General features: G+C 43.3%; 1 protein-coding gene across 1 annotated transcript; it reads right to left on the bottom strand.

Annotated features, from left to right (window-relative positions):
- Positions 1 to 382: 382 nt before the first annotated feature.
- On the bottom strand, positions 383 to 5,800 carry LOC129720639 (uncharacterized). The gene has a single exon (XM_055672127.1). The coding sequence runs from the start codon at positions 5,798 to 5,800 to the stop codon at positions 383 to 385; it is 5,418 nt and encodes a 1,805-aa protein (XP_055528102.1).
- Between the last annotated feature and the right edge of the window lie 10,523 nt (positions 5,801 to 16,323).

The raw sequence follows: 16,323 nt of genomic DNA on the forward strand, positions 1-16,323 counted from the left end.
AATTGATGACCTGTCTTGCGGATGCCTTTACCTGAGCTGTGCGCACAGTGCTCAGAAGAGTCCTACGTTTGCTGCAGCGCTGACGTCAAGTGAAACTAAAGAATAAATTGTGTGCGATACCAAAACCAACCGAGATCCAAAAACATGCTGGACGTCACAGGGCAGACTAAGTACAAGATGATTGACGGAACGGACTGGCTTTTATGATGAACTAATGATGACTTCTTGGCGACGATTGCCCCGGAACCCGGGACAAGGTGGCTACGGGAGATGAACATTTCTTGAGTTTTTTGCAAATTAATATTAAACAATTACTTAACTGGAATGCGGAGGACCTCCGCTTGGAGACCTCCGCGGTGCCGCAGCACCAATGCCCCGAAGACTAACGCTCTTCTGTGTGGGACATATCGTTATCCCGAATAGGGAGGATGCAAATCTTCGAGATGCCTCTTGTGAAGACACCATCTTTAGTCCGGACGGCTACCACCCGAATGTTTCCATCTTGGCCCGAGAATATGTTGACTATTCTTCCCAACCGCCACTTCTGAGGAGGTGAATTGTCCTCTTTTACTAGGACCATGGTTCCAACCTTAATGTTGTCACGTTTTTGAGTCCATTTAGTTCTGTTGTGCAGATCGGAGAGGTATTGTGATTTCCATTTTCGCCACAGCTGCTGTACGAAGGCTTGCGTTCGTTGCCAGTGCGATAAACGATTTTCTGGTATTTCTTGCAAATCTGGCTCCGGAATTGCCGTGAGTGGTCTGCCTATCAGGAAATGACCTGGGGTTAGCACCGAAAAATCGTTCGGATCATTGCTCAGTGGTGTCAACGGTCTAGAATTGAGGATGGCTGAAATTTGCTGAACCACGGTGTGTAGCTCATCGTACGTTAGTGTTTGGATTCCGATGGTTTTACGAAAATGGGTCTTGAAGGACTTAACGGCCGCCTCCCATAGTCCTCCAAAATTGGGGGAGCGAGGCGGGATGAACTTGAAATCAATTCCTTCCTCTTCAGCAAACTTGCTAGTGGTGTACTGGAACTGCTGTTCGCTAAGCTGTGACCGTAATTTTTCGAGTTCTCTGTTCGCTCCAATGAAATTGGTAGCATTATCGCACATGATGATATGGGGCTTCCCACGAATCGCAACGAATCGTTTCAAAGCAGCTATAAATGCTTGTGTAGATAAATCTGCCACAACTTCCATGTGCACTGCCTTGGTCACTAGACAGACAAAAATGCATACGAAGGTTTTGATTGGAATTCCTTTACGACCTGGGTATTTAATTTGAAATGGACCGCAGAAGTCTAGTCCAACCGACGAAAATACTGCTCCAGGTGTTACACGTACCGATGGTAAATCGGCCATTAACTGTTCGTGATTCGTTGGTTTGCTTCGGTAACAGGAGATACAGCGATGAATTACCTGGCGAGCGAGACTGCGAATACGAAGGGGCCAAAATTTCTCGCGTACTGTAGCTATCAACAACTGCTGCCCAGCGTGAAAATGTTTGCGGTGATAGTGCTCAAGTACTAGCTTCGTTAGCGGATGTTGATGATGTAAAATTATGGGATGCCTACGGGTCTCTGACACGGGTGCGTGACTCAACCGGCCGCCAACACGAAGTATACCATCCGTCAGGCGGGGGTTTGTCGACAATATTATTGAAGGCGGCTTTAGTGGTTTTCCCTTGGAAAGGGCCGAAATTTCTTCTGGAAAACTCTCATGCTGAGATACACGTACGAGCGCATTTTCTGCTTCATTGTATTCAATCGAGGACAAGTCACCTGTGCGTAGGTTCTCGCGATTTCTTTTTGCCGAGTTGTACATGAAGCGACGTAACCAGCCAACCAATCTGATGAGTTCTGGCAGCGACGAACGTAACGTGAAAATTTCACAAGCGGTCATTACTCGAACGGGAAGAGCTGATGTTCTCTCCTCTAACAGTGATTTATCTAGATCAAGTTGTGTTTCTGAAGAGTTCGGCCAAGTAGCATGATCTTGACGCAACCACAACGGACCATTGAACCACAAAGATTGATATTGAAGCTGTACCGGTGTCATTCCTCGCGAAATGATATCCGCTGGATTCTCAACACCAGCAACGTGACTCCATACTCCATTTTTGGTGAGATGCTGTATTTCTGATACACGATTCGCTATAAATATCTGCCACCGGGACGGCAGTGAAGATAACCAACACTTTACAATCATCGAGTCTGTCCAGAAATAGGCGTTAGCGGGTAATTCTATGCTACTTCGCAGTTTTTCATATAGATGACTAAGAAGTAAGGCTGAAGAGAGTTCTAAGCGAGGAATGGAGAGTTTTTTCTTTTTGCGAGAGAGGTCTTCCAAAGGAGCAACGCGAGATTTAGAGGTGATCAAACGCACAGTGACTGAGCCATCTTCCATCTCACACCGCAGATATAGACAAGCCCCATAGGCTGCCTCCGAAGCGTCGCAAAAACCGTGTAGCTCTACCGATTTCAAATCGTTGGTGTAGCATGTCCATCTTGGAACCGTCAGGGTTTCGAGAGCTGCGATATTCCTGCGGTATTCATTCCAGAATGTTTGAAGATCTTCTGGTAACGGATCATCCCAATCGGCCTTATGCTTCCACAAATCCTGCACGAAAATTTTAGCCAGAACTGTGACAGGACCGATCAAGCCAAGGGGGTCAAATATACGAGCTGTATCCGACAGTACCACCCGTTTGGTGATTGTTGGGTCAGGGTTCCACTGAGGAACAACAAATAGAAAATTGTCGGAAGCTGGTTGCCATATCAGCCCCAACGTTTTTATGGGTGACGTAGACGAATCAAGTTCGAGAGTAGCTCGATCGTCCCTCAGAATCTGTGGTATAGTCGATAGGAGTTCTGCGCTGTTGGAGTTCCACTTCCTCAACGTGAAGCCTGCTGAATTCATGAGCTGTATGATTTCTGCTGCTAGTGCCTTTGCCTCTTCCAAATCATCTGTACCTGTCAGCATATCATCGACGTAAAAGTCCTTTTTGATTACTCTCGCTGCAGCTTTGTGTGTGGCTTCTCCTTCAGATGCCAACTTTTGAAGGCTTTTGGTTGCCAGATACGGCGCCGAGGCTGTCCCGTATGTAACAGTGGTTAATTGGAAGGACTTGACAGGTTCGGTTGGAGAACTTCTCCATAGTATGCGCTGAAGTGATTGATCAGCATCGACTACCTTTACCATACGGTACATTTTGGCAACATCTGCCACCAATACGAATTGACGAAATCGAAACCGAAGAATGATGGAGAGTAAATCTTCCTGCACAACGGGTCCTACCATGAGTCCGTCGTTTAAGGATATTCCCGAAGATGTACGACAGGAAGCGTCGAATACAACCCGCAGCTTAGTTGTTGTGCTATCGGGTTTTAAGACCGCATGATGAGGCATGTAGTACGAGGGATAGTCACTCGCTTCCTCGTGTACTTGTTGCATATGACCCATGGAGATGTATTCATTCATAAAGGTACTGTACATAATTCTCAACTCCTCGTTCGTAGCGAATCGTCTCTCCAGTCCGTAGAACCTTTTCAGTGCGATGGATTTTGAATCCCCTAACTGACTAATTACGTAGTCCTTCTTGGGAAGTGTTACTACAAATTTTCCTTCACTGTCACGTACCGTCGTGCGTTCATAGAGTTCTTCACAGGTCGATTCTTCTACTGAATGCGTACTCTTGATGTTGCATGATTCTACTTCCCAAAATTTTGCTAGCAGCTCCCGAAGATCATGTGTCGAACACGAGTGAGTAATGGTTCTAGGAACTTCAAGTTTACTACCAGGGATACGACCCGATACAACCCATCCGAAAAGAAGAGTGGGTCCGTCATCTGTAAGCTTCATCCGCTCATTCATCAGTAAATCGTAGTAGTATTCCGCCCCAATGATGAGGTCTATCGGACCCGGTTGATGAAATTCAGGATCTGCGAGTGTTATGGTATCCGGAATCGCCAAATTCTGCAAATTCACTGCATGCAAGGGTAGTTTGGATGTGAGCCTTGGAAGTACATGTAATTGAACAGTTTCCACGTATGATGAAATTGAGAATGATCGAGCCGCAATCGTTGCTTCAACCTTTCTTGTAGATTTGACTACAGAACCACCAATACCTGCTACAGACAGGTAGCTGGCACCTTCCACTAACTTCAACTTTTGAGAGAGGTTTGTGGTTATAAAGCAGTACTCCGAGCAGGAGTCCAATAATGCCCTGGCTAGCTGGATATTTCCATACATGTCTGACACACGCACTATGGCGGTGGAGAGTAAAACTTGCCTTGTCGAGGCAAAGATGTTGGTATTGAAGCAGTTGGATTTGATTACTTGATCTGTGGTGTTTGGTGTATGTTGCGAATTTGTGTTGGCAATAGGGTATGAGCTTGTAGATTGACTTGTGTGCTGAGTAGGTGTGGTTTGGTTCTGGGCTTGTGATTGTGTTTGCGGTGTGTTCATTGCCTGGGGACCATATTTGACTCGTGGGACGGAGGAATCATTCTGCGATGCTGCTGACGTTGCAGACCTTTGACCAGACGATGGCGCGTTATGCAGAAGCGTGTGGTGTTTCGTCTGACAATGCTGGCACACACCTCTTGTGCACACTCGAACCAAATGCGTGGGGGAAAAACAATTCAAACACAACCCACTTCGTTTCACCTTCTCATATCGTTCACTAACTCTCATCTTCAAAAATTTCTGGCACTTGAAAGCGGAATGCGGGCTCTCGCCACAAAATGGGCATCGTTTAAACGACTGTGTTGACGCATGAACAACGGTGAACTTCGACTTCTTCACCTCCGCATGTGCTGGTCTCAGCGGAGCAATTGATTGAAGGACGGAGCAATGATTCCGAAGAAAACTAACTAGCTCGTCGTATTTTGGAACTTCTTTCGAGCTATGATGCGATTCCCAGTGTCGCAGCGTGATTTGATCCAATCTCGAACACATCATATGTGCCAAAACAGTGCTCCATTGCGAAGAATTTTCTCCCACCTTTTCCAACATTTGCAAGTTTTTATCGAACTCGCTAATCACTTGATTTAAGCCGTCGTAACTCTCCCGCTTCATTGGCTCCACAGCAAACAATGCATCAAGATGCGCTTTTACTATTAATTTGCGGTTCTCGTAGCGCTTCTTTAGCAGATCCCATGCGATTTCATAGTTGGCTACCGTCATCTCGATGGATTCAATTTCCTGAAGGGATTCTCCTACAAGGGATGAGCGAAGATACGAAAACTTGTCCATCGCACTGAGTTGATTATTGTTGTGAATCAGGCTTTGGAACATATCTCGAAATGTAACCCAATCACTAGTTCTGCCACTAAAACTAGGCAGCCGTATCTCGGGGAGTTTGACCCTTGACATCGTCTCGGGAGCAGCCTGTACTATGGTCGGTGTAGGACACGACACTGGCTGCTCGATCGGTTTGGGAAGCAGAGCTTGCAACGATGACTTAAGCTCACAATAAAGGTCTTCTGTAGATTGCATTACCTCGACATTTTCGGCCTCACGCCTTTCAGCAAGCATCTGCACCCGCGTAGCCCGTTCAGCTGCAGCTTCTTTAGAGTCAGTTGATTCTTTTTCGTCAGCATCCTCGACCAGCAATTCTATTTTTCTACGAACGGTGTAAAACTTTTTCATTGCCGTTTCAAGAAGCTCTAGGCGACTCTCAACTTGCCCTATATGTTTCTCTGCTTTGAATTTCTGTAAAAACTTTCTGGCACCCTCGAACGTTGCCAACAACTGCCTCTCCTGCCTTTTTAAATCACGCAAATCACTAGCCATACTTAATTATTTGCACTCTCGAACTAATATATCAAATGGTAATGTTCACTATGTTAGTATAGCTTCACTTCAGTTAGTCTATTATTAATATTCCATAAAAAATGGTTCACTGTGATTCACCGTTGACAATACGCGATCGCGATTCGACTCGACGTCCCACGGATGACAGAAAATAAATCAACCCAATTTGACTGCAGCGAGGGGAACCAACCAGGTGAACAACCGAGCGAAATTATAGCCAGCAGAACCAAGACCAACCGTCAATCTAAGCAGGGATCACAAAATTCGCATGCAATGAAAGTACCAGTTTGCACCAAATCATTTTAATTTTCTACCCTTTTTTGATGAGCATCACATGCTTGATGCCACCACAAATCACATGCAAGTGTCTACTTCCCTCTGACCGCTGATTTTTGTAGTAACTGAGCTCGTCCAAACTGCCGATCGATGTCCTCACGTTGATTAGCCGCTACCATAATCCATCACCGTAACCACGTTATATCCAACAAAGCACTCCAACTGCAATCGCGATGGCGGCTAACCCACGCCACGCTACAAGCCACGATCGTAATGGCGGATCTACTCCACTGCGTCTATTGTTCAATTGTTCCGCGCACTTTCACTAGTCCGCTAATCACCGTACAGTCCCACCGGTTCACAGTATCCGGCTCGAAGGACCAAAAATGTTTATGAATGTGACAAGGACCGCGGGTGACTTTGAAATAATACGCGACTAATACCGAAAAATAAATTGTATTTTAGCGATTAGGTTCAGCCAATTTCTAACACTTTATTGCTAGTATGTTTGAACGACATGCGTTATCTCTCGCTATCAAAACCGAACTGCCACTGCCCTCGAATTGAACGCGATATGATGGGTCAGTGGTGAATATAATTGGGATCACGATCGTCGTGTGATCGTGTCATGCCTACACACATACAAATTTTGATTACCGATCTCGTATTGAATAATAAGGGGAAATGATCGCTACTGTGGATCACATCTTAGGGATGATCAAATAATCGGCCTTATTTTTAATTGTGAACATAAATCATGGAAGCTAAGATCTACATTTGAAGTGAGCCAAGTTTCACAGAGGGAAAATGCATCGCATTTATGCTTATTAATCAAAACTTTAAATGAATCAATTTTGGGGATGATACTTCTACAATTTCCCTGTAAAATAGAGATTGAATCCTTCATCTCAGCCGATAATTTAGCCATCGAAGGATACGATCGCTGCAAGGAGGGGCCATTTAGCAGTCAACTGCTTCAAAAACGTTTTAACTGTTGGTAGAAATGCCAGCAGAAGACTTTTAAGTTATGTTGAAATTTTCAAAAATCCAGTCCACAATATCTGAAAACTTCGGCAGTCCAGATTCTGGCTGAATCTTGGACGAAAAAGAAGGAACAGTTGGGTTTTTTGATGTTCCTGGAAGTGCCGGAAACTCCTTACTTGAATTCAGTTTTGCCAATCCCGGAGGAGTTTGCTTCGGATTTTCTACAGCACTTTTTTGTTTCTTAGTATCAGTCACTTCAGATGGAGACCTTCTCTGTCCTTTCCTAGGAAGCCTAGGAGAAGAAAGGTTTTTCCTCTTCCTAGATTTCCCGGGTTCAACAAAAGAAGATTCCCCAACTGAATCGTCAGAATCATACTCATCGGATGGCAAGACCTCGAAGAGATTCGGGGAAACCAGTTTGGTGGCAGCGGCCTCTTTGAGCATTTCTGCGAAAGTGCGCTTAGAGCGCTCTTTCAGAGACCGCTTGATCTTGTCTTGGCGCTGTTTGTACGCGGGACATGCAGACAGCTCATGCGGAGTCTGCCCACAATAAAGGCACTTTTCAGCACCTTATTACAGGCGTCATCCGCATGTTGCTCTCCGCACTTGCCACAACGTGCTGCATTGCCACAGTGGGAGGCCGTATGGCCCAACTGTTTGCACTTGAGGCAATTCATTACCCGCGGTACAAACAAGCGCACGGGCAGACGCACCTTGTCCACGAGCACATAGCTCGGCAGAGCAGACCCGGCGAAGGTCACGCGAAAAGGGTCTGAAGGGTTGTAAGTTTTTACACCCTTGTCGAGCGATACTGAATGTAATTGCTTACATTCAAGTATCTTGGCAGGTTCAAGGCTAGAATCCTTGAAAAGGCCTTTTCCAGCCTTCAACAGGTTCTCGACAGTCAGACTCGATTCGCTGACCACACCGTCAATTTCAACTACGCGAGCTGGAATGTACACGTGGTACTCCCGCGTGAAGAGCTGACAAGCAGCAACCTAGTTTGCTTGCTTGAGGTCGGACACCAAAACACGCAGCCTATTCGGGCGTACTTTGGTAATTTCAGTCACGGCTGTAAACCGTGCCAGATCTTTAAATATTTGCATTGTGTTCAATGCTTTCACTTTCGGCCGGAAAAATACAGCCCCAATACCAACTTTGCCCTCCGGATACTGCTTAAGCTGATGGGTAGCTTCCTGCGGGGTTCCATTCTTAACCCTTGGAACTTTGTATCCTGGAGGGCTAGGCGGTAGAACGAGCGGGTTTTCATCCCCGCGTTCGTCGTCCATGTTGGACGCGTAAGCCACACACGCAAAATGCCAATCAACAAATAATATTGTAGAAAAAAAACCAAGAGAAAAAAAACTACTTATCTTCTGCAGCCGCTCTCCACCGCAATCAGCGCACGGGCGATGCCAATCTCCAGTCCTTCACACAAGAGTCCGCTAGAAAAAGCTGCAGCCGCTCCAGCCACACAGCAGCACCAGTACAGCCAAACAGCAGTACGCCGGGTACTGGATCTCTCGCAGTAGCGACACAACGTACAGTCTGTGGCGTACGGTAGTAATAGGCGATGATGCGTTCCTTTGTCTTCAATAGACGACGGCAACAAGCAGCAGTGCACACGCAACACAATTCACGGTGACCTTGAAGGCGATTAACTGGTCGGCACTATCGAGATCGAAATGAAATTGCGACCGAACACGACGAGAGCACAACTCGGAATGAGCAAAATCTATTTATTTTGAAAACCACAAAAAGTTACCTAAACATTGATTAGATCTTGGATAAACAAAAAACAAAAAAAAAGTTAAAACTTAGAAAAAATTTTTTTTTCTGATTTTTCACAGTGTATATTTTTTTAAAAAGAAAAAAAAGTACCATCTACAACTTTGTCAAAGACACCATACCGATAAAATCAACCGTTTTGGCCATAAAAATATTTGTTATCCTCAAAAAATGGTGGGCGATCCTACCCCGCTGGTGGGCGGGCTTACCCGCATGAAAAGATCTGCACATTTTCAACAAATTTTTAAAATTGAAAAAAAAAGCTGGAAAATAAACAAAAATATTTCAGTTTTTATTTTTTTTTATGCGGGTATTGAATAGAAGAACCTCTCAGCTAAGAAAAAATGGAATTGCAGCCGCAACTTTTTTTTTCTATAAACCGACTTGCTTAAGGGGGCGGTGTTACCCCGCTTACCCCTACGTTGAATTGGACATGCAGTCCCCGTGGCACTGTGGTTAGCGATGTCGGTCGGCTAGCTCTCCCACACGGTTGTGATATCGGGTTCGATTCCCGATCGAGTCGAGGATCTTTTCTAGCTGAAAATTTTCTCGACTAAGCACTGGGGCACGGTGTATCCTACACATGCAAAATGTGCCAAAAAACAATATCGATAACGAATTTTCTCAACTAATCTAATTGATCGAGATCGCCGTTAGCCCCAAAGGCTAAGCGTGCGATATTGTTGTGTTTTATTACGTACGTTGGAATTAAAATTATGACGTCCTCAGCAAAATTGATAGGTATGACCCCCTGCATCTTTGTGCTATGAGATTTGTGATTAATCTCCCTAGAAGAGAGATGCAAAATATTATTATGTTTCATCATAACATCCCACAGTTATATCAGTGTTAGAATAGCAATTTCATTGTTTTTGATTGGGAACCTTCGAGGTGAACCAAAAACAAGCATATGTAATTTACTTGTTCTGGAATATTCAAACCACGCCCGGTATGATGGTTACCATAGATACGAACTTATTACGTGTTGTCTTAGTTTACAATATTAGTATTTTACCTGGTTAAATCATTAGAGAGGGTAAAAACGAGTTTTTTTGTTATGAACATAACTCATCAACAGAAAGTCGTGAACTAGCGAAACCACCAGCGTTTGAAAGTTCTATTGTTATACTTTCATACACTGCCTACCGAATTGGCATCTAACTGCCCCTAAGAAAGATACAAAGATTTGAAGTATGGCAAAAAAAATGAAAAATCGTCCGTAACTCATAGTTTTTCGAACAATACGAATATAACATATTCCAGAAAATTGTCTCTACTGACACTACTAGCAACTTTGTAGAACCTAGTGAAGGCTTATAAAATAGCAAAAAATATGTTTCATTGAAAAATGTATTTTGACAGGTCTTTTTTCAATAAAAATTCTATAAGTCAGTTTGAGCAAGAGATACGAATTTCGTGTCTTCGGCAAATTTGGTCGTATTGGTTTTACCTATAACTTTACCGAAGACATCAACCCTGTAACCCTGTACCTGATGAAACAAAATTAATAGATTTTACATCTCCCTTTTAGGGAGATTAATCACAAATCTCATAGCTAGTGTTGTATTCGTTATCCTCACTAAACTCAAAAAAAAAAAAAAACAGTAGTGGCTGTACTAGTTGTAGCATCAATCGATTATGATACATTGAGCTAGTATGTTTATAATATGTGCATCCACTTGGTCTCAGTAGGCAGGTTACTACGTTGATCGCGCGGTGTACGTTGAATATTTTAATACTCAGCTTCGAAAATAGGTTCAATTGACGGGTTAACACTGATGCTCACCTGATGCTTTTTCTTGCATCTTATAGCATTTTTTCTCAGCTTTCTAATGCTGGTCTCAGATCGAAAATCGGTGGTTGCGAACACGGTCAAAATTTCATTTTTCTGATATAATCCAAGATGGCGGCCTGAATTCTGATCACTTCAAATGGAAATCCCCTCATTCCTCTTTACAGAGAAGTGCTACTTGTAGTACTTTACATAACGAATTTTAGAGATATAGCTCAAATAATACATCTATAATTGCTAAAATTTCAACTTTTCTAAAATCGATTTCGCCCCTCGGTGACCAAGGTGTCAACAAATTCGATCAAACAAAAATGGCATTATCATTTTTTCTCTATTTCTAATAACTATGTGCATTTATATCAAATTTGAAAGACTTTGTGCACCTAGTGGCCTAGTTTCAGCGAGAATTGCTGAATAGTAAAATATGATAAAAATTGATAGATTTTTTTTTCACAGTAAAATTAATAGATGAAATTAGACTTGAGGGCCCATTTCTCCCTCTCTAGTATTTACGGAAACGTTATTGAGCCGAGGATCTCCTACAAAGTAAATACCTCAAAATAACTTGCTTTAACCATTTTAAAATCCCAAGTTGGACTGGATCAAATGCTATCCGTAAACTTCCTCGTGTTATCCCAGATACATGATCACAGAAAGTACGCCACACCTTACAAATAATACACATTGGGTCATAGGAACAACCCTGCCAAACTTGCGAGAAAATGACATGCAGCAATACTAGAACTCTTCTCTCTTACGCTCTCTCAAAAGAGCGATCGAGCATCCGCCATCCGCCATAAGAATCGCATTTTTTTCTGAATTCACCGCCGTTGAAGGTGGACGCCGATTACTGTCACGTAAAGGCCAGTGGAAATATTAAAGCGTATAAATGAGCATCTGGAACTCGAAACATCCCGTGGCGGATTCATCAACGTGAAATTCACACGAAGGTAAGAAACCTGAAATTTTTGTGTTGAAACCTCCAAACGACTCGCCATCTTCGCAGAACAGCCACGCGGTATTGCAATCGGACATCTGCCGACGTGATCGCACACAGAAGTGCACCAAAGTCGAGTGGGAAAAGGATCTCCACCAAACGACAGGATTAAACCATTTCGCATACTAAACACCCAAGGCACGCACAAAGCAGCAGCCGGTCGACGATCGTGCCCCCATAGAAAGGCTCTCTACGGAGGTAATTGACTAACTTCATCAAACTTCACTTGAAATTGGGGACTAATTCCTGTTACAAACTTTTAAGCATTAAAGGTGATCATGCGGGTGGGCGAGGTCAAATGAGGAATGATTGTGGCGCAGTCGAAGCAGGGTCAGAAAAAGGCATGAGAATTAAATCCCAAGTGATCGGAACAACGATCAACACAACGGTGAATGCGAGCCAGGCTCGCGATGAACATTAGCATCTTCAGGTATAGAATACCCTCAAGTAGGCGCTCTCGATCATAGCGCATTCTGGAAAACAGCACTGACATCGTAATTAGGATCATCGCACCGGGGCCCCGCTAGCGAGTCATCAGCAGCAAAACGAGGGCGAAGCTAAGGTACCATAGTGAATTAAGGTAATTATAAGGTAGTTTCGGGAATAATTGTTAAATACAAAATTTCAACTGTATGACTGTTATGTTATTCGTGCAGTTAAGCTTCCGTATCGCAATTCCTCAACGGTAAGCACATAGTTGAAGCGAGTGAAGACGCTAGATCAATTTTGAACTTTTCCCTTATGCGAGTGTAGCACCCCTTTGAGCGAGAAGTAGGGTAGTTTGGGGTAATTTGGACCCCTGAGGTGAAGTGGACAGGTGCTTTATCTTGGAAAGTATTACATTTTTTGGTTCCATGTAGGGGAGGGGGGGGGGTGTCAAGACGGACAGGGTGGGTTAGATGGACATGTGACTTATTCGTAAGCTTAGCGACTTTCTTTCTGCAAAATTGTCTCGGCCAATCTATCATCAAGTTAGTTTATGGTTTTCGAACCACTGTCACCATGGTTACATTCGTCAAATGTGCAATTAATAAACAAACTTTATAACAAAGCTACAAGTTCGAGTGCGGATGTAGTTTTTTTGTGTCAGAAAATAAGATTTTTTTCCAGTAAGTGTCGCGTTTTATTGGATGTTGATCCATTTTTCGGTTATTTGAAACTTGGCTGATCTATTCGCGAAGAGATACAGGTAAAGTATATTGTTATTGAAAAACTATGAAAGTTTGAAAATTGTGTGTACTGGTGGGGTAAGATGGTCCACCACCAGGGTGGGTAAGACGGTCAGTGATTATAATATTGGTTCTTCAAATTAAGGTATGCCTCGATCCTACAAAAGGACAACTACCCGTCAGACGTGGACCGAAAGTCAGCTGGCTGCTGCTAGACACGAAGTGGCCTGCGGAATTTCGGTTCTTGCTACCGCGGTAAAATACGGTATTCCAAGGACCACTTTGAAGAGGCGAATTGCATTTCCTACAATGACAATGAGTATGGGGCCTAAGGAAGCCGTTTTCACTGCAGAACAGGAAAATGAATTGGTACAGAATCTCTTGGACTTAGAGAGTCGCTTCTATGGCCTTACTCAAAAGGATGTCCAAAAGCTTGGCTTCGAGCTAGCCGAAAGAAACTTCCTTCCACATCCCTTCAACAAAGTCAAAAAAATGGCAGGGCGCGATTGGTTACTCGGCTTTCTGAAACGAAATCCAAAGTTAAGCTTTCGAAAGCCTGAAGCCACGTCTTACGCGCGTGCACGAGGTTTCAACAAACAGGCATTATATGCTTTTAATAATTTACTCGAGCAATTTCTTAAAGAAGGAAGATTTGCTCCTACCCAAATATATAATGCAGACGAGACCGGAATCAGCACAGTAAGTTCAATAGTTGAGTTCACACCTTTTTAGCTATTTTAAATGAAAATATTCTTCAAAGGTCCCTCCAAAAAAACAAAAAATTGCTGCTTTAAAAGGAAAGAAGCAAGTGGGATCGATTTCCTCTGTGGAACGTGGAGAAACTACTTCGGTGATGATGTGTATGTCTGCAACCGGTAAATATGTTCCTCCATTCATGATCTTTCCTCGAGCTCGGATGAATGAAGCATTAAAGAGAGGTGCTCCAGCTGGGACTAAGTTTCGGTGTAATGCATCGGGATATATGACGACGGAAGTATTTCTCGATTGGTTCGACCACTTCCTGGAGTACGCTAAGCCATCAAAGGAAACACCAGTATTACTTATTATCGACGGACATAGTAGTCACACGAAGAATCTGGCTTTTGCTGAAAAGGCAAGGAACAGTTTTGTAACAGTTCTTGTATTGCCCCCCCCCACTGCAGTAATAAGATGCAACCTCTAGACGTTGCATTTATGGGACCATTTAAGAAGAACTTTTCCTACGCAGCAGACGCTTTCTTGCGCCAACATCCTGGAGTTGTAATTGGGCTGTACGATGTTGCAGATTTGATGGCGCAAGCTTTTGTTAAGGCTGCCAGCATTAGTGTTGCCATTTCTGGTTTCAAAGCAACCGGAATATGGCCTTGCAATCGTCACGTATTTTCGGATGAATCTTTTGCGCCGTCCGAAGTTACAGATCAACCTGAAGTACAACCTGTTGAGAATTATGATGAACCTGCAAGCTGCACGGTAGAGAAAAGTGTAGTTGAATCTACGTTGGAAGATGGTTTAATTCCAGGCGACCAAGCTGTTAGTGACATGGAATCATCTTTCAACGTTACGCCTAAAGAAATTCTGCCGCTTCCGAAAATTTCCAGACCCCGAGGCTCGAAAAGGAAGCGCAAAACCGAAAAAGCGGTTGAGATCACATCTGACTCATACCGCCAAGAACTAGCGATAGCTGAAGCTGCAAAAGAGATAAAACTCATCAAGAAGATGAAAAGGCCAATTGAACGTGTCAAGCGAGAAATTGTTCCATAGGATTCACTTTGCGATCAATGCGGAAATTGTTTTTCTGATTCTGTAGATGGCTCAGGATGGGGCAGATGCATCAAATGTGACATTCGGTTTCACGCGACATGCCATTACGCTGAAATTGTCTGCAATGCATGCGCCTAATTGATTGAATGGGCGTGCTACTAAGCTTTGCTGAACGGAATTTGTTTTTTTTTTTGTTCTGAGCTACTGGCTGTCACCAATAATTGTTTGTGATTTACTCCGCTGTATAATAAATAAAATAATAAATAAAATCATTCAGTTCGATAAGATTGAAACTGCCTCTGAAAAACTGATACAGGACCTTGTGAAACCCTGTTCCCGGAGTGTGCCCAGTAAGGCCAAAAACCTTAAAATATCCTCCATGTGTGTTTTCGTTTCACGTTTCGCTAATTCATAACGTTATAAAAGCTCAACTCGTCGTTTATTTTTAATTTTCTTAACATGGCCGTCTTACCCACCCTACCTGTCCATCTTACCCACACCACCTGTCCGTTTCACCCGCACACTCAAAAAAAGCGAATTCTGCAATCTTTTTTTTATTGTTTCAAAAAACGTAGAAAACGATTTTCAATCGTGAAACCAAATACTACGCATCAAAGTGCTTGTGTCAAACTAAAGTGTAAAGAATTAAGATCCCAAAAAATATGATGTTCTACACATACAAATTTACTGTTTTCTTAACATGTCCGTCTTGCCCCCACCCTCCCTATTACTTCATCCTTTCCTTGAACTACTAAACCCTAACTAATATAAAAATTTCATGGTTTGCTGTGACAGGTGCACCGCAGTGCCAATGTAAACAAAGGAAACATCAAAAGTTGATTTTGCTGTAAGTTTTACGCTCGTGTATTTAAGGTTTTTTGAGAACTTCTTCGATGTTTTCAGTCTAATGAGCTTTGCAGCCGTGTTTGTCTAGTACAAGAGTACATTTTAATGAAAGATTGCGATAAGTTTGATCGAAAATAGTGGAAGGAATTGAGTTTTTAGAAAGGCGTCCGATTTGGGGTCAAATGGACAGTTTTGAAGTAGAATACTTCTCTCAGGAAGTTCGGCTACATAGGGATGTAAAATGAAAATCTAAAACCGAAAAAAGTGAAAAATATGTCCAATTTCAAATGCTAATAAATCGCTTAGTATTCGATGGATTTCCTTCGTTCTTGCAGCAATAGATTGGAAAATCTTCTAAGATTCTTCTCAAATGCAGAAAATTGTAATTTTATTATTCAAACTATTGTACTATTGAAAATAGTCAAGCCTTGTCAAAACGAAAAATTCGGCCTCTGATTGGTCGTTATATGATTGCTTCCCAAGCACGGTCGACAGAATCATAGACCTTGCCATTTGAAATGTGCAATTTGGCCTATATAAGGTCCTGTTTCACTCGAAGCCGCTCAGTCCTCCCTCAGCAGCAGTAGTGGATACAGCAGCAGTAGCAGTGCAGCGGATAACGGCCACAGCTGCGGTATGGCAACGGATAGCGGAACGCGTCTCAGCATCAATAGCAGGGCCAGGTGATGCAGGGCAGCGGATACCTATGACAACGGAAGCGTCCACTACTGTTAACACGGGGATAGTGCAGCGGTTGACGTTGGTCTCAGCATCAATATAAGCAGGGCCAGCTGATGCAGTGTGGCATTTTAGTGAAATGCTGTCGCTGAGCGATAACAGGCACACTAGCAAATGTATCCAACGAAAAGAACGTTTTGGAAAGCTTTTC

The sequence above is a fragment of the Wyeomyia smithii genome, chromosome 2, assembly GCF_029784165.1.
Source record: "Wyeomyia smithii strain HCP4-BCI-WySm-NY-G18 chromosome 2, ASM2978416v1, whole genome shotgun sequence".
In the NCBI taxonomy this organism is placed as follows: domain Eukaryota; kingdom Metazoa; phylum Arthropoda; class Insecta; order Diptera; family Culicidae; genus Wyeomyia; species Wyeomyia smithii.